General features: G+C 30.8%; 1 protein-coding gene across 1 annotated transcript in view; it reads right to left on the bottom strand.

Annotated features, from left to right (window-relative positions):
• Positions 1-433: 433 nt before the first annotated feature.
• Positions 434-24,420, bottom strand: part of LOC118205950 (uncharacterized) — a 57,571-nt gene continuing 33,584 nt past the window's right edge. Inside the window, exons 6-9 of the mRNA XM_085826412.1 lie at positions 23,174-23,299; positions 17,921-18,073; positions 760-875; positions 434-589 (exon numbers count right to left, since the gene is read on the bottom strand). Coding sequence (XP_085682538.1) covers positions 864-875; positions 17,921-18,073; positions 23,174-23,299 — 291 coding nt within the window. The 3' untranslated portion in view covers positions 434-589; positions 760-863. The remainder of the gene's footprint in view (positions 590-759; positions 876-17,920; positions 18,074-23,173; positions 23,300-24,420) is intronic.

Here is a 24,420-nt window from a genome sequence, read left to right as displayed (position 1 = left end):
GAAATCCTGGAACATATTAAACAGATGCTGGCAAATAAAATAATTCTTCCGAGTAGCAGCTCCTACGGAAGTCCGGTAGTTTTATGTAGAAAGAAGAGTTGCCTCGCATCCCCAGATCTGAATTCATGGAGTGTTTTTTGAATTTGATACAACACTTATAGGAGAGTTAGAGGCGAGTCTGTTAAATTATCTGTGGCTTAAGCAATAATATACAAAATGAATCAATAAATTTGATAAGAAATGCAATTTTATGAAAAATTGTAAAAATAACAAAATAGCACCATTTCTTTTTAAAATGATAATTTTAGACTTTTCACATTATTGTTTTTCATTATTGGATACTGCAGTTTTAGGTCTAATGTGGACTTTTTTCTTTCTTTCTGAAAGGGACACGAAGTTTAAATGAATGCAGTTATAAAAGAATTTCAAAGTATTTGATAAATATAAAAAATTTATTTACATGGAAAAGTTATGACCAATAACTGAAGTAATTCTTATATATACATGTCTTGTTCAAAACATCATAAAAGTTTCAGTTCCCGCTTCAGAAGGCTGCTGCAGATTTTCTGCACAAGGGACAAGTACCATTCTGTAATTGAGATTTAAATTATACAAAATAATAAATAAGATATATTTAAGCATGGTTAAAAAAAAATTATGGGAGAACAGAGACAAAATACATTGAATGAGATTGCATATGCAGATGTATGAACAACATCCACATGCATTTACCTTTAAACGACGATGGCATTTACTTACCATTCTAAACCACTGAAGAATACGTTCCTCAGGATAAAAATGGCTGCATGGCAAACATTTCGCTTTCTCCGTTTCACAAAGATCTTTTAAACACATACGAAAATTTATTCTCTTATCTGAGGAAGAAATGTAATTAAGAAAATTTTTTTTTGAAAAAGCATTCTATAAAAGAATTGTTTCACATAATCTATAAAAGAAAATATACTTGTTCTAGCTTTAAAATTAAACTGATTTATTGAATTCGGTAGTATTAAATGAAAAATTATTCATATTTCTACCATAAAAGTAAAATTTATTAAAAAAATTTTTCAATGTAACAAATTTCATGAATAAGTAAATCTTTCTTTATTTATAAATCCAAAAAATTTCTATTATAAGCATTAATATATCATCAAATAAAAAAAACATGAGCATTCTTCCCTGCCTTAATGATCTAACACCTCTGTTTTTGGAAAGCATAATTTAAGTATACAATTTTTTAACCATTATTTCTTATACTAATTAATAGCTGTATCATAACGGTTTAATGCTCAGTGCCCCGAAAGTCCTTACCTGGCTTTTATTTTTGTGTGGGTTGTACACATATACTTCCAACTACAAAACTGTTTAAAATGATGCACGTTGAAATTTTGCAATTTTAAGTTGAAAGAAATCAATTTAGTAAAAATTATGAAATTTTACTTTTCATATCTCCCTCCAGTCCCAATACTTGTTAGAAAAATTTCAGAATAAAACAAAAAATGCTTGAATCTCATACAACAAAACTGATGAAGATATTCGATATTAAAATCGGAGATCCTAATGAGGAGCTGTACACAAATGAAAAAACAAAATTTTTATATTTGTACATAACTAAAAATAAAATTTTAGTTAGGAAAAAGATTCTTAATTAATATGCATTTCTATGGATATTATTCTGAAAAATACTGATCAATATAAAATTTTGCAAAATGCAGATCTCGTATACAAAATCTTGTAGAATTTCTATTATATATAACATATATAATTTCCATTACACACACATATAGAACATATCGATAAAAATCTTTACGTAGTACAGTACTCACCACTTATTAAAATTACTTTCGTTCCAAGCATATTCGAGTTTAATTACAAACGATATCAGTTTTAAACTTTCAATATAAAATAATAACTACCAATTAATTAATTTAAAAGCAATAATTCAAAATTAACACAAAAATTAAACTATTTATGTAGTTTTGAAACTTATTTTTTACAAAACTACTTTTATAAAACAGATGAAATTTTAGCCCGTACAAACGATTGTTCTATGTGTTCACCCCCCAAATTGTTCAAAAAGTTTTTAAATTGCACACTGTAAAAAAAAAGGGTCGCTCTTTACAAGCAAAAGTTTTGTAAAGTTACAGAAATTAAAATGTTACATGAGAATTTCCTGTAACGTAAACAGACCGAAATGAAACTGTGCCGGACGCAGACGATTTAAGAGTACACTTACATGCAAAGACTAAGGTTTCAGGTTTGAACACTTGGATCAGGTGACCGATTGGAGAGCAAGGCGGGGGGGGGGGGGGGGGGATCTCAGCCAATCAGGAGAAAACAATGATAATTACTTTAAAGATAGTAGCAGATATATACATGGCTGCCTGTGTGTTCGTAACGTTCCTGAGTGTTACGTAAATCTTTCATAATTACTGTTTGAAGTATTGTTATTTATTTTATAGTTTTATGGATAATTCTTATGCACTTTACACTGTTATATATATTGAACCAGTATTTTAACGTTTAGCCCTTGCTACTAGTACATATCAATACCTATAATATGTATTCTATTTAAGATGCTCGTAATATGTATTCCATTCTTTATATTTAATATATATTAAGAATATGTATTCTCTAAATATTCTTTGGTCTAACGGCAGGATAATTTGTACTAGAATGAATATCTAGCAAGCGCATGCACTATCTACATTGAATATAGTGCAAAATATTTATTCTAAATCTAGATTTAATAATAGTATTTGTGATTGTGAATCCAAAAAATTAAGCCTTCAATTGACCATTTTATTTATAACCAGTATTTTTTATACAATCAGCAGTAATTAATTGAAACGGTGATATCGTATGAAAATTTTATAATTCCAAAATGAAGTAATTACATTTGATTAAAAATTTATCATGTGATAATTTTCGTAATGTTTTGTTTTCCTGACTAGGTGCAACTTCGTTATTCCATATATTTTAGTATATTAATATCAACAGGGAAAAAGTGAAAACGACCTAAAATATTTTTCTAGCACTACGATATAAAATAGATATACGATATAATAGGATATAAAATTCTACGTATTTGTACGTTACATTAATGGAGCGATAGGCATAAATGGGTAACTCCATTAATGTAACGGTAGTTGTGAACAAAAACAACATATTGCACTTTATTCCCCAGAATATCATTTCATTAATATTTTATAAATTACAAGTTTTATTAAACTCTGTAACTGCCATTGCATATTTATAATGTTTTAAACATATATAAACATACAATATAATATGCAAATCATAAAGTAACTTCTTTTAAAAAAACAAATTGTGACTATGCGGAATTTAAAACCATTCTGTATGTGTAGGTCAGTATTAAAAATCAATTAATAATAATAATTTTTTAATAAAACATTAATTTTAGAATTAACAATATAAACATACATAAATACAATGTCAATACAAGCCACTTTTCCTTACAAATCCCTCCATAATTACATGCGTCATTTTCGGCAACTAGCTTTACATGCTTTGCCATGCTCCAGCAAACCAAATGATACAAATATGCAAAAAACTGTAAGTTAATGCAGGATATAAAATTCTACGTATTTGTAAGCTACATTAGTTTACTTACAGCTTGCCATTTAGTTGTCCAATGATTTGCTAGTAACAACTAATGTAGAATGCAAATATCTTTTAAATAAAAGAAAATTAGAAGGGTCTGATTTTTAGACCTCTCGAATACACGTCGAGTGTGCTATCATTACATAACAAAGGCATGATGGGAGGAGGGAGAAAATACCTATACAGTAACTGAAGGTAATATTTCTTGCTTCTGTTATTGCTAATGCAAAAAGAAAAGCAATGGTATGAAAGACCTGAAGTGTATTTATAATTTAAGCAATTTGCAGTTGCAGAATGTCCAGTATTCCAAGGGACCTTTTTTTAAAAATATTTATTTAAAAAATAGGTACTATTCAGTTTTGAGGACCGTAAAAAATCGCCAAACTATTGTTGATGCCAGTGCTGCCAAAAATAATTGCGGCAACCCTAACGCAAGAAAGGAAGTGTAATAATAAATAGCTATTTAAGATTGATGTTTTAATTTAGATGAAAACTTACTTTCATATAGTACTTTTTTATTATTATAATTTATATCAAAAAGCTAAACATGACTGCATGGAAGCATAAAAGTAAATAACTGTTTCAGATTATTATTTTAATTTAGATAAAAGGTTAATTTTACATCATACAATTTTTTATTATTATTATTTATATAAAAAAGGCTAAAATAACTGAATGGAAACATAATAGTAAATACCTATTTCAGATTTTTATTTTAATTTAGATGAGATGTTAATTTCATATAATACAATTTTGTATTACTTTATGAAAAAAAGGCTAAATATACTTGCAATTAAACGGGTGGCATAAAATTTTTTATGTCTTCTAACATAGCAGAAAAAATTTCAGTTTTTTTGTGCAAATGTCTGTACATAAACTCGGACAAGTAAGAATCAAAATGCTGTCGAGCAGTGCCCCGATGGCGTTTATTACGCCATTTAGCACTGCCCCACAGCCGTTCTTCTGTTTGTGTATAACACCCACTTTCTGGGTCCACAAAATTGTAGTTGCGGTTGACAGTAAAGTGTTCAAAACCGGCATCTTGCAGTTCATCTGACTTGTATTATTTCCAGCAGTCAGTATAAATAATGCTTCCTTCTGCGATATTATCCTTTATGATGCTCAATAAGGTTTTCGCCGATCGATCTGGAACAGTGACTGAGAAACATTCATTTGATTCTCTGCATAATCCGCCAAAAACCCATTGGGGCGGAAGAACACGTCCAACATTGTTCTTTCTTTTACTGAAAAGGCTTTCGTCTACTTCAATAATTTTGCCACATCCGCCAATTTTAGACTTGGGCCGAGCAATTAAAGCTGAGGCGCACACCTCACGAATGTAACTGTTCCAGTCTACAACTACACTGTGGTTCATCTTGAGCTGAAGTTCACAAAATTCAACAGATGTCATTTCCTGACACCAAAAATAGATGAACCTAACGGCTGTAAGGAAGGGAATTTTCGATCCTTCAAACCAATTTTGAATTCTCAATCCTTTCTTCTCATTACAGTTTTCTTTCCTGCACCGCCATTTTGCTACCGAGTCATCGATAAAGCATAATTTCATCTCATGATTGTTCAAACACAATTTTCTATCATGAATGATGCCTTTTTTTTTTTGAAAAAATTCTATTGCAGACTTTTCTTCACTCGGCAATTCCCAAATTGTAAAATCCATAGCTTTATCAAAAAGAGAATTAAAAAATTAAACTAGTATTTCAATGGCGACTTACAAATATAGAATTATCTAAAACTTACGCAATTTGAAATCAGCGCATTCGCAAGATTTGGCGTGCTGTTTAATGGGCGAGAGTTTGCTAGATTTGGCGCTTTTGCACATGCATTTTCGCTGCAATTTTTTACGGTCCCCAAAACCGAATTGTACCAAAAAATATTTAAACATAAAATTTATAAACTTTGTAGATGTGGAATATCACTCTTAATTTATTAATTAATTTAATAGTATTTTGCATGACACTAGTAATAATTATTAGTTTAATTTTATGCAGTTTCTGATCTGTGTTTTAACTTTTTAATGTTAATTTTATATATAAATTCAAATGTCCTGTTTGGTAAAGTAGAAATTCTGGAAAATTTCAAAAAGTACAAAAATGTATTTTATCTATTAGGACAAGTGAATTTTTTTTTTAAAGCCAGAAACAAATTTCTGTGAAACATTAAAATTATAATTCTAAATGCAAAACGAAGGAATAAATTTCAAAATTATCAGATAAACCCAAATGTTGGGAATTTTTGCAATTTTTTAGGAAGTTTTTTATACTTTTCTGAACGAAATATGCTATTTTTTTATTAATATTAATTACTACAACTAAATTACTGCAATTTAAATACATAATTTGGCTTAAAATTTATTTGAACTTAATTTTCTAACTTATTTCAATTGAGCATATTTCATATAACATAAGTCTAAAAATAAACTTAATTCTCATCCTGTTTATTGAAATAATTTTTTAAAGATAAATGTCATTTGTTTTCTTCAGATGTTTTTCATGAAGATACATGTTTATATATATGGGGAGATAGGGGTATTACCATGTTTACTCACAGAATTTTTGCCCTTTTTTATTAATTTTATAGTAAGAAAATCGAGAGAGGAAAATTGTTCTATCAATTTAATTTTGTAAGATGTGATTACAGTAAGAATATACCAAATAAAACATATTCAAGGATAAACTATTGGTAACTAATTATTTATTTAAAAGAAACCTACTTTAATGCATTGTAATACAAGGGTTGGAACTTTAATAGTGGCAACTATTTATTTACAAGGAATACAAAAGTGATTCATGTCACCATGTTTTACAGTCCTTCAATAGTCGCCAGCATTGTGTACAACCCATTTCCAATGATGTGGAAGTCGTAGAATACCTGTAGCAGTGCCTGTTTTGTTGATAGTTTGAATGGACCGGTCTACTGCCGCAAGAATCTCAGGAACAGTTTGGAAGAGAGTGCCACGAAGTGGTTCCTTCATCTAGGAATTAAGTCATAGTCACAAGGGCTTAGATCTGGGGAGTATGGTGTATGGTAAAGCACTTCCCAGCCCCATTGAATCAACAAATCAGTCACAGCTTGCGCTGCATGCGGCCGAGCATTGTCAAGCAAAATGAGAGAAGCGTTCTGCAGAAAGTGTCGCCGTTTTTTTCTCAAAGCTGGTCGGAGATTGTGCTCCAAAAATGAGCAGTAATACTGCGCAGTGACGGTCTGCTGTGGGGGAACGGTATGCCTTAGGATGACACCATCACAGTCGTACACGAGAATCACCATAACTTTCACATTGCTGGGGTTCTGACGAAATTTCGAACGTCGTGGTGACCCGTGACGACGCCATTCGTTTGATTGCCGTTTCAGTTCTGGCTGGTACGATTGGGCCCAAGTCTCATCCAGCATTAAAAAGCATCTCCTTCGCGCTCACAGCGCTCCAGGTGGGTTCGGGCAGCATCGTATCGTAGCCATTTCTGCATTTCCATCAATTGATGTGGAACCCAGTGAAGCAATTTTTCTCATGGACAGGCGTTCCTTCAGAATGTGCAGCACAGTTGTATGCGCTAATCCTGTTTGTCCGGTCAGCTGACGAATCGTTTGGCGGCGATCACTGTCCATTAGTGCGGCAACAGCTTGCACGTCTGCATCGCTGACACTCGGACGACCTGGCCGCAGCATGTCTGCCACGTTTTGCCATCCTTCATTGAATGCTTTCACCCATCTTGCTACGGTTCTGTAAGGCAATGCAGATTCCCCGCAAGCCTCATGAAGCCCTTGATGACACTGTCGTGCTGTACAACCTCTGGCACATTCAATTTTTATCCAACATTGTTGTTCTTGTTTTGAAAACATCCTGACAACACTTACTTTAGACCGCGAGCTAATACAACGATCCGTTCTTCGCGTCACTCCGCATGCGCGTGACGTAGGCAGGACGAGTCTTTTTGCTGAGAGGTAAGGTAGGTATGTAGTTCACATGTGGTATACGCGATATTCTTTGGTTTTGTTGCATAGCGTTTTCTCAGCTGTGTTGCCACTATTAAAGTTCCAACCCTCGTATTAGCATTTCAGTACCTAATAAGATAATTTCATTCCTGCTTCCCTATGCTTTTAATTTCACCCACTGCTATTATTGTCCAGGGCTATTCCCTACATCTCAAAGCATTTACTACTTCTAAAATTGCAGTTTGTGTCACCTTCTGAAGCATGCAAGTCATCACCATTCAGTCTGTCTTACCACATGCAATAATTTCTCAAAACTTTAGAAATGGATTCATTCACATAGTCATTGTTTTTGTCATGCTACAAAAGGCAAACTTTTGCTTATTACCTGTAAAGGCCATGCTGAATCTTTTCGTATCTAAGTGTTGGATTTTATGCCAGCCTAATACAAAAAATGACCCAGTAAAGTGAGCAAACACCAATCGATACTCACTCTGCAATTTTGCCCCATCAGCTGCATAGTCATTTTCTCTAATTATTTATATAAGATTTGAGGCCTAAAGAGTAGCAAAGATGACAGCAAGAATGGGAGGAATTAGAGTTATAGAAAAGTAGAAATGAGATAACTTATTAATTAAATGTTGTAATTATGTGGATTCTTATTGAAATGCAAGTTTCTTTTAAAGAAATAAAATTATGATAGTTACTAGTAGTTTATCCATGATTACTTTGCATTTATATTCTTACTTTACTGTTTCCTTTGTAAATTAAAATTTTTGCCTAATTTTCCCCTCTCCATTTCAGATGATAAAATTAGTATTAAAAAAAAAGGGGGGAAATACTGCATGAAGAGCATTAGATAGCCCCATTTTCTTGAAGCTGTTCACTGTTATTGTTTTATTAATCAGAGCCCATGCACCCAAAATCCAAGGCAAATTAGTTTATTAAGATGAAAACGACAGCTACATGAATGAATGTTTTAAAATTTAAGGAAACTCACTGTGTGAAAGACTGAAGGAAGGTGAAAATTAGGTAAATAATTTTAAAAATTTCAGAACCCTGTGATAAAAAGAAAGCTAGGAAGAAATAAGTGAGTAAATACATTACTTAGGGTTTGAGATTCAGTGATTCATTTGGCACAAATTTCTAATATTGCATTAGAAATTTAAAGGTAATAGATAATTTAATATTTTTTCAATGCTAGAAAATTTTTCTGAAAATAAGTATACTCAGGTTTTGTACACATTTCTGTACACGGAAATTAAGCACTTTTAAGGACCATTAATGAAAAAAATTAAGGACCTATGAGCAAATGGGAACTGAATAAATTCAATTAAAAATATTATTCTATGCCTGAATTTCACTTTTGTAATACCATCCTAAAAATAAAATAGATCCCCAAGTAGTATGCATTATTACTAAACATGAATTAACATAATTATTAATAAGTTTAACAATAAAATAAAGTTCATGCAGTTTATCAAGTAGCATTAAATATTTTACACTTATAATAGGTTGGACATATTTGAAAGATAAGTGACATTTACGTTTTACTAATAGTTAGCTTTATGTTGATATTTTTATGTCTTATTTTGTCACATACTTGATAAGTCTAGAGCAAAGGTTCTCAACCGGTGGTATGCAAGAAAAAAATAGGTGGTACACAAAGAAGAAAAGTATTTTTAACTATTTATTTAAAAAATTAAAATCCCAACATCCTAATTGAGTTTTTTCCTCTAACACTCCTAAATTTATGCGATCTGAGCTTTGTTCAAGATTGGTGGTGGTGGTAATAGTACTTTGTAGTGGTGGTACTAAAGGTTTTCAATTTTTGTTTAGATGGTACACATTAGTCAAAAGGTTGAGAACTGCTGGTCTGGTTTAGTAAATAGCAGGCAGATTTTATGTCAAACGGCATAAGTTAAAATGAGAAGTAAGATCATAATCAGCATGATTCATAATAACAAAAGACTGAATGTTATCACCGCTACTGCTTGTCTAAATAGAGACCTGCTAATTAGAACAAACTCGAAAGGCCTGGTGTAGGCACGGTTAGCAAGTGTTGAAGGTTATTTAGACTCTGTTTGATGCAGTTAGTGTCATAGCTTTGTGCAGAATTCCAGGGATTGTAACCCAGTTAATATACTTTCAAGTTCCAATAAGCCATTCAAGCACCAGAGGTAATGATCTATTTTGTATTATTTTAAGTCTTACTAGATGCAAAGAATAAGTTTTACTTGAATTTCTGCATTTCTGTGTTTTATCTTGTAACCACAGTGAATATTAATGAAAGGCAATAACTCGCTTTAATATGTAGAGATAATTTTTAAGGGTAAGCAGTTAGTTATAAATAATTAAATTAGGTAAATAGGTAATCTTAGTCGTTATGGATTTACATGGCCACTATTATTATTATTTTTTAACAATATTTGTTAAGAAAGCCCTATTAAAATCAAAATCTAATAAAATTTCACAGTTTAAAATACATGTAATTTATGACACTGATTCTTAAATATTAGAATAATTACACATTAAAAGCTACAAAACATTTATGTTTTGTAACAATAACACTTAATATTTATCTGTCATTTTAATTTGAAGACTTCTCAAACATTTAGGCTAGTTTATATCGATTTCCTTCTCTTTAAGCATCTTTTCTAACAATAATTAGAGATTTGCCTCAATATGCAAACCAATGCTCTCACTAGTTTCTGCATACTTTATCTCCTAACTTGTCAACCACTCCATCATGTACCTATGAGAGTTTACTTGATTTGGTAAAAGTTAAATAGTCCAAAACCTCTGAGAGATGTGAAGCAAATTATCACTATGTCTGAAAGTAACTACAATATCAGACAAAGGTTTAAATAACCTCTTATTTAAAATGAACTTAGAACAAACATAAAGGCATGTTCTGATGCTAACAAAGTCAATCACAATGACGTAATTAAACAAGAACAGTCAAATTCAAACTAAAAATGTGGATTAGTGGTCAAAGATTATACAATTTAATTTAATCTAGCTCAGTAACTCTACCATATAAGGAAATAGAAATGGAAAATTATAGTACAGGCTGAAATCATAAATAATTGGGTAATTTACATAATAATAACTGCACATATCTTTGAAGAATAATTTTCTTTATGTATTCAATTTCTTTCTTCAACACGTTTCCTTTTCATTTTAGAATTTTTGGATTTAATTAAGGATTTCTGTTATTCTAAAAAACACTAAATGCATTTAGAATGTACAGAAAAAGTGGCTTATTTTATTTCTTTAGTAATGTGAATATTCAGAAGAAATATATATGGTAAAGGCCAGTTACAGAGCTGATGCAGCAGAATTTTTAGAATTAAATGACACACTAAACAACAAAATCTAGAAATGGCAAAACATTTAGAATTTAGAGCTGGCATTGGAAGCATTTAGAACGGCACTATACAACAGAATTTAGGATCCAAAGAGATTGCATCAAGTAAGAAAATGTCTATGTGTATGGTACATTAAGACATATTAGATTAATCTTTTAAATTGCAAGTTTTCAATTTCTTTATGAATAAAAAAATCCCTTTCTATAATGCCTGCCCATGTGAAAAGATTACAAGCATTTTTGATATTTTCAATGCTTGTGTCTAGTGAAAAGTAGAGAAAATAAAGAGAAGATAAACATGTTAAGATTCTAGTATCAGAAGTAAAACATTCAAATATTATATATATATATATATATTTTTGTTGTTGTTGTTGTTGTTCTTGGAGACGTTCTCTAAAAAGTAAGAAATTCATTGCAAACTTTCTGTAAAATACATCCACTACGTGTTGATATCATGGAGACATTTTTTAAATCTTCTAGAATTGTGGGTCTATAAATCTTGCCTTCAAATCCTTCTAAACTGCAATGTCTAAAATGCTAAAGAAAAATTATCCCTACCGTTTCTGTAACAGCAAAAAATCAGAAATAATTTTTTTTTTGGGGGGGGGAGAAAGAGGGAAAAAGTATAAAATTAATTTTATAGAGAAAACTGATGCACATTCGGAGAATTTTGAATATTCTGAGACAATTACATGGGAAAAACTCTTACTAAGAAAAAATTAAAAACAAGACTTTTTAATTAATTACATAACTAATTTTGCTTTTGCTAAGAGCTGTTTCGTAAATTGTGCTTTATAGCATTATACCTTGTTTATTTTTCAGATTCAAAATATTGTATAATAAGTTGCCAAAATGAAACTTTATAATATGACACCAAAAAATAAAAATGTTTTATTTTAATGTTATTTTTTAAATATTTCAATATATTACCATTATTTTATTGAAATTTATCAATGTTACAATGTTTAAAAAAAAAAAAAAAACATTGAAAAAGCCTCAAATCTCGGAATTAAAAAGTTTCTATAGAAACTAAGCTTAAAATCGCCAAAATGTTGAAAAGTCGCCAAATTTAGAACTGTTTTATAAAAGAATTCACATTTCCAAAAGCAAAAAGTTTTTAAGAGCTCTTTATTAGAAAAAATGAATTTCGAAATGCTTATATTTCACTTCTTGCTTAGAAACTTGAGTATCCCATCATTTATATTAAAAATAGAAACAAATTATAACTCATGAACGCATTCAAAAGATAACCATATATACGGCAGTGAATCGCCAAAAAAATTCCTACAAAATGCTAATTTACACTCAAAATGGCAGTCGTAAAAACAGACAGAAATTTCAGATGATTAAAATTAACAACCTTCTGCTAATTTTGGCCAAAATTAAGGACCAAATATTGATTACAAAAAATCTAAGGACTCTTAAGGATTGTAGAAACCCTGAGGGCCAGACAAAGAGTCGCAAAGAATTTATGAATGATAAAAGAAAAGATCAAAGTAGTCTATTGAATGTTTTATAGATACAGGATGCAGTACTATTCTAATGAAGACTTCCGTCTTCGAAATTACGATTGCCGATACAAACGGAAAGGGGAAAAAAAAAAAAAAATATTTGGAATCGAGAATGTATATCCCACATCTGCAGTGACCTCGGTTTAAAGCTCAGGTTTATCAACAAACATCGAAACAACCCCAAATTTGTTTATCCTAAATGATCACACAGCTGCGTGAAATGTATCAGAAGAGATATTTTAATTTATAAATATCTCTCCCGATACATGCCATGCAGCCAACATTTATGTCATTATTTTAACATAAAGGTTGGCTTATGTCACAATAAAGTTATATGTCTAACATACAGTACCCTAATAAAATTCCATTCATGCAAGTGAAAAACGAAATAGAGTGTGAACACATTAAGTTATATGCTGAGAAACCAATGGAAGTAACAGGATAAACTTTGTGCATGCTGTAACCCCATATATAAATCATGGACTGATTTTATTTCAAAACACATATGGAAGTCCGGATTCAGTAACGGAAGTTACTAATTGGTAGGGTAAATAGTCCCAGTTATGAACATAGGACACAATAGCAGATTAAAAGGAAACCAGGGTAATAGATATAACAGAAGATTGGGAATTAAAGGAAATAGATATTTCTCAAAATATTCAACCTATTAAGATAGCTGATATAAAATTTGCTGATGAAAGAACTGATATCTTGAAGTTATTAATGAATTTAGAGATTTCTTTGCTCTTAATTTAAATGAATTAGGATGCATGGATGTAATAAAAATGGGCATCAAGGAAAAGGATGGAAGGAAGCCTGTAGCTTCTCGCCCCTACAAAGCAAATACAGCTGAACATAATGTGATAAAAGAAATTGCTAAATGAAAAGATAATCGGATAGTTTCCGAAACTAGATCCCCTTATGCTTATCCAGCGTTACTAGTAAAGAAACAACCGGACAACATTGAGTGGTGATTGATTACTGCAGACTTTACAATCAGACAATAAAAGATAAGTTCCCTTTTCCTCGAATATATGATCGTTTAGAGTGTTTAGGAGGATGTAAAATTTTCATTACTGTGGATTTAATCCATGGCTATTTGCAAATACTGTTTAAAAGAAGACATTGAAGACAGCCCTCAGTACTCCTGATGAAACAGGACAGTCCGAAAGAATGACATTTGGGTTTGCAAATGCTCCTGCTCAGTTTCAGCATCAAAAGTTGCATGTCCTAGGCCCCTTGTTGAATACTAAGGTGTTGTGTTATGTGGATGATATACTTATTCCTGCAAAATCTTGGGAAGAGATGATTTTCAAATTAAAAGAGGTATTAGAATGCCTAAGAAGGGCAAATTTAATCTTGAAATTATTAACATGCGAATTTGTAAGTAGTTGATTTTTTGGGTTTTATTACAAAACGAAGGTGGTATAAGACCAGACTCTTGAAAAATAAAAGCCATAACAGAATTTCCAGAACCAAAAAATATACACGAAGTGCGAAGGTTCTCGGGTCTAACTGGATTTTTCAGACGATTTGTGCCGAAGTATGCCTTACAAAGCGGACCATTGACCAGATTGACGCAGAAGAATCAAGACATCGAGTGGAAGCAGGAACAAAAGAAGGCATTTGAACTTGTAAAGAAACAACTGACTGGTAAGCCCATATTAGCTCATTACCAACCGCATACAGGTACTGAAGTCCATTGAGATGCAAGCGCAGAAGGTTTGAGTGGAATCCTAATGCAACATGGTGAAGATGGAAAATGGCAATCTTGTTTTGTTGCGTTAGCAAGAAAACAACAAAAGCAGAGAAGAAGTACCATTCCAGCAAATTGGAGTTAATAGCAATCGTACGGATGTTAGACAGGTTAAAACAATTCTTAATTAGCATAAAATTTACAATTATTACCGACTGCCAAGCCCTTATATATATGAATGCGAGGAATTAATTATAAGGACTTCCTACCAAATTTGGTCGAAATCAATAACTTTTAAGGACCAGAAATCAGGGTTCGTATACATTTCTGCACATGGAAATTAAGTACTTTTAAGGACCATTAATGAAAAAATTAAGGACCTATTAGCAAATAGCAAATTGATAAATTCAATTAAAATATTATCTATACCTGAACTTCACTTTTGTAATACCATCCAAAAAATAAAATAGATCCGTAAGTAGGATGCATTATTATTAAACATAATAACATAATTATTAGTAAGTTTGAATATAAAATATACTTTATGAAATTTATCAAACAGCATTAAATATTTTACACTTATAATAGTTCACCATATTTGAAAGAAGATAAGTGACATTTTATTTAATAGTTATAGTTTCATGTTGGATACTTGCTCAATCTAGAGGTTTAGTAAATAGCCAGGTAGATTTTATGTCAAGCACCATAGGTTAAAATGAGAAGTAAAATCATAACAAGAATGATTTATAACAAAAGACTGGCTGTTGTCACCACTGCTCCTTGTCTAAAGAGATACTTGCAGACCAGAACAAAACTGAAAGGCCGGTTAGCTAGTTTTTAAAGTTAGTTAGGCTCTGTCTGTTGCAGTTAGTGTCTTAGCTCCGTGTAGAGTTCCAGGGGATGTAATACAGTTAATATACTTTAAGGTTCCAATAAGCCACTAAAGCACCAGAGGTGACACTAATCTGCTTTGTATTATTTTAGGTCTCACTAGATACGAAGAATAAGTTTTACATGAATTTTTACATTTTTGTGTTTTACCTTGTACCACGCTAAGAAATAATGAAAGGCAATAACTCACTTTAATATACACAGATAATTTTTTAGGGTAAGTTAGTTATAAATTAAATTAGATAGTTAGATAACCTTAGTCATTATTGATTTACATGACCACTATTAAATTTTACCTAATTTTTAACAATACTGTTAAAAGTCCCTATTAAAACCCCAATCTAATAAAATTTCACACTTTAAAATGCATGCAATTTATGTCATTGATTCTTCAATGATATTAGGATAATTATACATTAAAAGCTACAACACATTTATGTTTTATAGCAACAATACTCAACAAAATATTTATGCTTCTTTTTAATTTTAAGCCTGGCCAGACATTTTGGCTAATTTATATCGACTTCCTTCTCTTTAAACATCTTTACTAAGTATTAGATATTTCTCTCAATATGCAAACCAATGTTCTCATTAGTTTCTGCGTGCTTTATCTCCTAACTTGTCAACCTCTCCACAATGTACCTATGAGGGTTTACTTGATCTGGTAAAAATTAAACAGTCCAAAAACTCCCGATAGGCGTGAAGCAAATTATCGCTATGTCTCAAAGTAACTACAAAGTCAGACGAAGGTTTAAATCAGCTTCTTATTTAAAAAGAACTTAAAGGTATGTTCTTATGCTAACCAAATCAATTAAAGTTTGGGGTGATGTAATTAAACAAGAACAATCAAATTCAAACAAAAAAATGTGGACTAGTGGTCAAAGACTATACAATTTAATTTTAAGCTGGCTCAGCAACTCTACTGTCATAACAAATTCAAGTGTGAGCAGCAGTAATGCAGAGATGAATAATTACAAATTATCAGAGCCGGCAGGAACTAATGCAAGGAGCAAGTGGAGGTCAGAAGCTCACTCGTCTTACACTCCAAACACCTCAGTTTAAAAAATGTGTAGTTGATTCCCATTCTGGGAAAAAATACAAATGGGAAATTACAGTAAAAGCTGAAATTGTAAACAACTGCGTAATTTACATAATAATAACTGAGCATATCTTTGACGAATAATTATATATATGCAGTTTCTTTTGTCTACATTTTCTTTTCATTTTAGAATTTTTGGATTTAATTAAATATTTCTGTTATTCTAAAAAGGCTAAATGCATTTAAAATGTATAGAAAAAGCTGCTAATTTTATTTCTTTAGTAATATTAGTTAGTTATTCACAAGAGATATGAAATATATATGGTAAGGGCCAGTTACAGAGCTGGTGTGGCAGAATTTTTAGAATTTAGTGACACACCCAGCAACAAAATGTAGAAATGGCAAAACTTTTTAGAATTTAGAGCAGGCACTGGAAACAGAATTTAGAAAGGCACTAGTCAGCAAAATTTAGGATCTACACAGAGAGGTTTAATATTCCACATGATTGCACTAGGTGGGAAAATGCCTAGCGTCAGACCAGTGTAGGATGCATTAAGACATATTAGATGAATCTTTTAAATTGCCAGTTTTCAATTTCCTTATTAATCAAAAAATTCCTTTCTATAATGCCTGTCCTTGTGATAAGATTAAAAGCATTTTTAATATTTTCCATACTTGTGTCTAGTGAAAAGTAGAGAAAATAAAGGGAAGATAAGCATGTTAAGAAAAAGATTCTACCATCAGAATTAAAACATTCAAATATTATGTTTTCGTTGTTTTTCCAGATGTTATCCAAAAAGTAAGAAATTCATTGCAAACTTTCTGTAAAATACATCCATTACGTGTTAATAGCATAGCGACATTTTTCATTTTGTCACATTTTTCTAAAATCTTATGGAATCGTGGGTCTATAAATATTCCCTTCAAATCCTTCTAAACTTTCCAAGTTGCATCCTTCTTGAAGTTGTAATGTCTAATGTCCCGAAGAAAAATTACCCCTACCAGTTTTGTAACAGCAAACAACCAGAAATATTTTGAAAAAAAAAAAAAAAAGTCAGACGAAAAAAGTGTGAAATCAATTAATTTTATAGAGAAAATTGATGCATATTCTGAGAATTCAGAATACTCAGAGATAATTACATGAGAAAACTCTTATCATGAAAAAATTGAAAAGATATTAAATTAATATGTTACTTTTTAAATATAATTTCAATATAATACCATTATTTTAATGAAATTTATGAATGTTGAAATGTTTAAAAAAATCGTCGAAAAATTCCCAGCTCTAGGAATTTAAAATTTTCTATAGAAACTGATCTTAAAAATCTCCAAAATGTTGATAATTTGCCAAACTTAGATCCATTCAATAAAAGAATTCACATCCCCAAAAGCGGAAAATTGTTTAAGAGCCCTTCATTAGAAAAAGTGAAATAATTTCGAAATACTTGCTCAGAAACTCGAGTATCCCACCATTTATATTAGAAATAGGAACAAATCATAACCCATTCAAATAAACCATATTTATCAGTGAATTGCCAAAAATATACCTCCAAACTGCTAATTCACACTCAAAATGGCAGTCGTAAAAACAGACAGAAATTTCACGATTAAAATTAAGGACCATCTGCCGATTTTGGCCAAAACTAAGGACTATTAAGGACTCTTAAGGACCGTACGGACCCTGCTAAAAATAACTTTCACATCATATATAACAATTAATTCCAACTCAAGAACCATTTAAAGTTTTTTTAATTATAATATTCATCATAAAATTTCCAAAATATACACACTATTTTTTATGTTATAACAAAAGAAAAAACAAGAAAGAAAGGAGAAGTACATACTTTCATTAATTGCTTTTCCATGTCCTCAATGCGAGACTTTAAATTTTTAATATCTGTCTGGAAGCCAGATATTTCTAAGCGACGAAATCTTTCCAAATTTTTCAAACTCTTTTTTTCCAGTTTCAGTTGTTCAGTAAGCGAGGCATTTCTAGACTGTAAAAGACAAATATAACAAATAAACAACAGGTGTGTGAATTCCTATTATTTTAAATGTCTACTTTTATACAGTAAGATGTTAACATGCTTGTATTATAGTATAAACAATAAAACTGAACATTTTACTATTTTTTTTCATAAATTTATTAAAAATAATATTATTATTAAAAATAATATAAGAATAATACCAGTTAGAATCACACAATACTTAAATTGTTTATGCTTCCCGTGAACTTATACATTACTATCACTGATAAGTTCAAAAAATAAATATTATGTACCAATACATTTTCATTGGCTGGATTCGTTATCTATTATGCCAAGATACATAGCAGCTACCTGATATGGAAAAGTAATACTCATGGAAGACTTTATAAGAGAAACTGCTCATTCTATTTTAGATACAAAAAATGCACAAAGTCCCTATAAACAATTTATTCCTGAAAATGAGTCTCAGATGGAAATATCGTTATTCAGTGGTCTTACCAATTGACTCTGTGGGTCTAATGTTTTTCTAGAAAATATAAATAAAAACTGAATACAGTATAATTACACACTATCTAACATATCAACTAGACAAGAAATTTATAGCTATATATGAAATAACTGAGCAAAATTTGCTCGATTTAAGATGTTAACTGCAGTGATACTTGAAAATTAATAACAATTATATATTTCTGCAGGGAAAAAACATGAACACTTTTATAAATATTTCTAAAAGCTATTATAGAACTGCTAAAAATAAATTTAAACAAAGAAGGAGCAATGATGAAAATAATGCAATTTACTAGACGAAGTATAATGACAATAATTTTCAAAATTCGATCACTGCTCAGCTTTAACTTCAACAAAAATGGGATCAATGGTTAATAAGACTACTTGCTCTTTAATAAAAACAAATATGTTTAACAACGGATTAGATCATTAAAACAGGGGGCAGCAACCTTGTCGCTGTGGTTTGCCAAACCAATCTACCAATATGATTCAGAGTGCCACATAATAGGAAATATTTGATACAGTGTGGCTATGCATGCAGAATTAGGGAACAGAAGACAAGAATGCAGATTTAGAGTTTTATTATATATTAATTATTTATCATTTAAAGATATTTATTAACATAAAAATAAACAACATAAACTATAACTATTCCTTACACATAAATAAAAAATTATAATTGTACATACGTTTACATAATGTATCTTTAAAATATATTTATTAATATAAAAAATAAATGACATAAAATATAAATACTATATAATAATAATAATAAAACTAACTAGTGGCGTAACAGCCCTGAGTGGCCAAGGCCACTAATGGGTAATGGTAAGTAATGGGCCAAGGCCTGCAGTGCCCGAAATCTGCTTTCTTGACCGTGGTCCCCAGGATGCGTAAGCATATACCCTGAACAAGTGGTCAGTTTGTCACAGGTCCCCAAGCAAACTTGGTAGTCATTTTATTGACCCAAGAGATGGAAATCAAGGGATGAAAGGCAATGCGCTAGCCACTGCGCCACTACTATATTATAATAGTATATATTGATAACATATTATAATACTGGCAAATTAATTTAAATTTTAATGCGAACCTAGTCTATGTACCACTCTACATGATATCGCAAATCAGGGGGCTTAATCTGTGACTTTTCAATTTGACACATGATTCTCAATATCCACTTGTTAAACAATTTCTTTTTGAACTCAAAATATTTTTCATATGAAAAAAGATTTGTTCACAGAGATATGTGGAACCAAACACGGAGGGCAGAGCACATGCAATTTTCTTTAAACAGTTAAATCTCTCCAGCACTGACATCCAGTAATTTAAAATGGCTAAAGTTGTCTTCCGGATTTATTTGTAATTGGTAAGTTTTGCATTCTAAATTATGAAAAGGTCTGTTCAGTAAGTTTCATTTCAAAATTATCAACTTCCATCCACGCAAAAATTCACAAACTGGATAGGATTGTTAATGGGTCTATTAAATCTGGCTTGATTAGGAAGGAAAACATAAGCATATAAGCTTCAAAATCTTTGCATCGTTTGGAAAATTCCTCATTAAGTGCTTTAATGCAGGTTTGAAGTTCATCTTTAACTAAGGTCTTTGTATTTGCAAGTGCTTTAAATTTGGAAAGTATTTATAGATACTAGTATTAATATCACAAGAAAATATATTTAATTTTGTAGCAAAACCTTTCTAATATAAGAAAGTTCAAGCACTGTTTGGCCCTTTCCTTGAAATTCTTAGTTCACAGAGATGTTTAGTTATGTCATTCAGAAAAACAATTTGCATAACCATTCCTTATCATTCAATTTGGGAAACCGTCGATTCTTTTCATTAAGAAAAACTTTAATGTGTACATGCATAACACAAACTTATTCAAGATATTACCTCAACTAAGCCAATAAACATGGCTATATCAGATGAGATCTACATATTTGCTTTTCACTTCCTCTAAAAGAGATTTGAATTGTCTGTGTACCAACAAAGAACGAAACACTATGAAATTATCTATTTTAACAATAATGTTCATTCCACAAATTAAGTGCATTGATGAAATTCTGGAAACAACTTTCCTGATGGCGCATGAAGAGACAGGGCAATTTATCTTTGCCTGATAACTTTGCAGAGTGCAGTAGAATGCCACTGAGAATTGTACCGCATGCCAGACAGGTTGTTGACACCTGGGTTATAACATGACACATGATTATCATTACTGTGATTTCAATAAAAAAAGCTCGATGTAGTACCATAACTCATTCTGAAAAATATAAATATGTTTATTGTATAAAAATGTATCTTTACGATTTAAAAAACAAAATGTCACAGAACTTGTGTTGTTGGCAGAGGAGAGTTTATGTAATTTAAGAAAAGCTCTAAATGACTTACGCCCCCCCTTTTTTTCTATTTAAAGATGATTCTAAATAAATGACAGATTTAAACAATTATAAAGGTGAGCAGTTAAAAAGGAAGTGAGTGTGTGTGTGTAATCTAACTATAATTGATTTTTGTTATTTCTTCTCTAAGGCATATGTGAATGTTCTGGGCAATCGAATCTAAAATTCATTAATTAAATAAAGAACATTAATTATACCAAAACAAACAGCTACATGGAGTATGCTTTTAAATGGCAATAAAATTTAAATTTCATCACATTTTAAATTACCATGCAACAAGGTTCATTGTTAAAAATTAATTCTAAAAAGATTTAAATGTAAAGAAATCAAGTAATATCATGCAAAATAGGTTATTCTAAGTTGCATTGAATGATCTAAATTTCTTATACAACATCAGAGGCTAAAGCTACAATAAAAACATCTTTTTTCTTCTCTCTACAGTCCAGAAATCCCCCTTAAAAAAATTATTAATGCCTTAATTTATTTTATTTCACAAATATTACCCTTCTTCACAAGTCTGAAATAATAAGAGTAAAATGATTTTGATTCAAGATATCAATTGCAAGGAAATCCCTAGTCTGTATCAAACCAGAAGCCTTGTATTAGGACAGCAGATAACTGCTTCCTCTTCCCCAATTCATATTTGCTCATTTCACATCTCTATGCATCATTTTAATACAGTTGCCTTCACTTTATAAAAGTCGAGTATACCTGTGAAAACTTTTATAAACCGAACAACAAAAAGCAGTTACCACTAATTTATCCACGGAAAAGACATGAGCAATTTTAGATTTTTCCTTCCTTCCAAAATTTTAGCAAATCACACCAAATAACTCAAACCTTAAATAATATACTAAATCAATGATTATGTGATAAATGTGCAGCCCATATATAAGAGTAAAATTTGAACAATTTGAATTTCCCTTTCTAGAATTTCCAAAACAGCAAACATAGTAAATTTTAGAAAATCAAAGAAGATTTAGAGTTGTTGGCAGTGACAGTGGAAAACAATGCAATGTTCTAAACTGAGCTGTTAAATATTAAGTAGTGGAAAATAAAGGTTTGATTTACTTGATTATGGCAAAGCATGTAAGACTTAGCTGCTAAAGGGTAGGGATGCTTTCATATTACTTTCTACAGGAAATCAGCTCTTATTTGCATTACACATAGGGAAAATCACGGCACCCATGCGGCTGGCCTGCTTGTTGGGACATAATGGATACTAAGATGCAAGTCAGAAATGAAGATCATCTACTAATATCTCAACACTGTTTGGACTACAGGTAAATAAATTTGCAATTTCTATATTTTTCTGTCTGTAAAGTTGAAAAATATGACAGTACATTCAGATGCTTTAATTGACACATTTTTTTTGCATCATACAAGATACCACCCAAAATTTCAGATACATTTGATCTGTGGAAGTGATCATCTTAGAGAAGTATGTTCAATACTGGTGCTTGTGCACGCAGAGTCACTTCCAGAAGTAGTCATTTAAGAGATGGATTCATCACAAAAGGGTTCATTGTGTTATTGCAGTTCTTTTGTAAAAGCGAAGTGGTGTAAAAGTAAACTTTTATAAAACTGAGATACATGTAATGCTCCCAATACTCAAAACTTTCCTTTATTATTACATGGGAGTTCGATTGAATAATAGTCATAAGATGCCATAAGTGTTCCTAGTCACTAATATAACATTATTTAAGTCTGCAAAAAGACTGCTGCTTTTCTCTTGCAGAAACCGTCTCTATCTTAAAGAATATTACACTATTTCTAACATTTCATTCATTTTATACATACATTGTTCATTTTTCATTGTTATAAATATTTTTCTCTAATATCATATTGAAATTAGGGTTATTAATGAAATCAGGCTATCTCACAGTTCCCTTAAATGAAAGGAAGAAATATACACTTCTCATTATGAATATGAATCTAAAAATTCATGATTTTTTTAATTATGATTTTCCTCTTATTATAGTGAATTGGAACCATATCTACAACATATCAAAGTAAAGGCTACCTACCTGCCTATTAGCAAGGGTACCTATTTATTCGTAAGGAAAAATTTATATTGGATGCCTTAAAAGGATATGCAGTAAATTAATTTTATCATGGCGTACTTATATTATATCTTGACATTTAATAAAGGTATAAAAAAGAATAAAATTTAAAATTTAGTAGAAATTGGCAAATCAAGAATACCTCTAATGATTGTAATGTTTCTTTTAAATTTTCTCTCTCCTTTCCTAAAGTAGAAGTAGCACTTTCAGCCTGCTGCCTACTGAGTTTTGAAATATTTCTTATTTCTTTCAGTTCTTGCTCCATAAGCTGGGGGAAAAAGAAAGCACAAATGAAATTTTAAAAATCTAAATTAATAAGCATTCATTTTACACAATGAATATTTGCAGAAATTTTGTGATTGCCCAAAATATTTTAAATTAAAAAAGGGGTTAACAAAAGTTAAGGGGGGGGAAGTGTTACAAAAATTTGTGTATACAATGAACTTAATATACACATTATGTTCAGATTAACAGAATAACAAATGATCAGGAATGAAGGGCTGTATTCACTCGATTAGGAAGATGGATGGGTTAGGGTAATTAATAAACAGGTGACAGTCAGGATACTTTGAAAAATCAGTTTCTTGGATAGCTAAAGAGATTTTAACATTATAGCATGTAATATGATAAAAAAAAGATTTAGCTCTTTCTGATTGCCACATACCTAGCTTGAATATTTGATAGAACTACTGTAGCAACATTTGGTAGAATTCCTTTCTGGCCTATTTTTGGGTATGCCAATCCACACAGGCATGTACCACATATCTGTTTGAGTATACATGGATTTATGTGTTTTATATTTAGCTGTCATTTCACTGAATAATATCCACTGGCTGTAAAAATATATATATCATTCATACAGAGCGTTTTTTCCTCATATAATTACTTATTTCTAAAAAATGCTTCCTTTTATTATTATTTATATATAGAACAATATTTAGCCAAATAAAAGCTTTTCATCAATTGACAAAATTGCCAATCAGTTGCTGAACTTTAAGGCAGGGAAAGACTACCTATTTCATATATTACTTGGATTGAAATTTGATGAAACAATTAGTTATTTATTTAGGGAAAAGTCTCATTTGACAATAAAGAACTTTGTCTTGATGTCTCACAGTACTCAAAGAACCATTAGCAAATATATAGAGGTTACATAACAAGATTTCTGCCCAAACTAGAATACTATCTCCTCTGTAAGTAACCTCCTTCTGAGAATGCTAGACTGATTACATTCCTTTTCTGCTTCTCAGATCATAGCAGAATATCAGTTACAGTGGACCATCTATGAATATTACCAAACTTCGCTGTTATCTGCATCATGTGATATGTTCACTTCTACCTTTCATTAATGAACCATCCATGTAAAAATATATCAGGGGAACAAACACA

This window comes from Stegodyphus dumicola, chromosome 11 (assembly GCF_044657685.1).
Source record: "Stegodyphus dumicola isolate Sdum_Otavi_A_Nest chromosome 11, ASM4465768v1".
Classification (NCBI taxonomy): Eukaryota; Metazoa; Arthropoda; class Arachnida; order Araneae; family Eresidae; genus Stegodyphus; species Stegodyphus dumicola.
The sequence above is the reverse complement of the archived record's forward strand: the minus strand, read 5'-3'. Positions and strand labels throughout refer to the sequence as shown.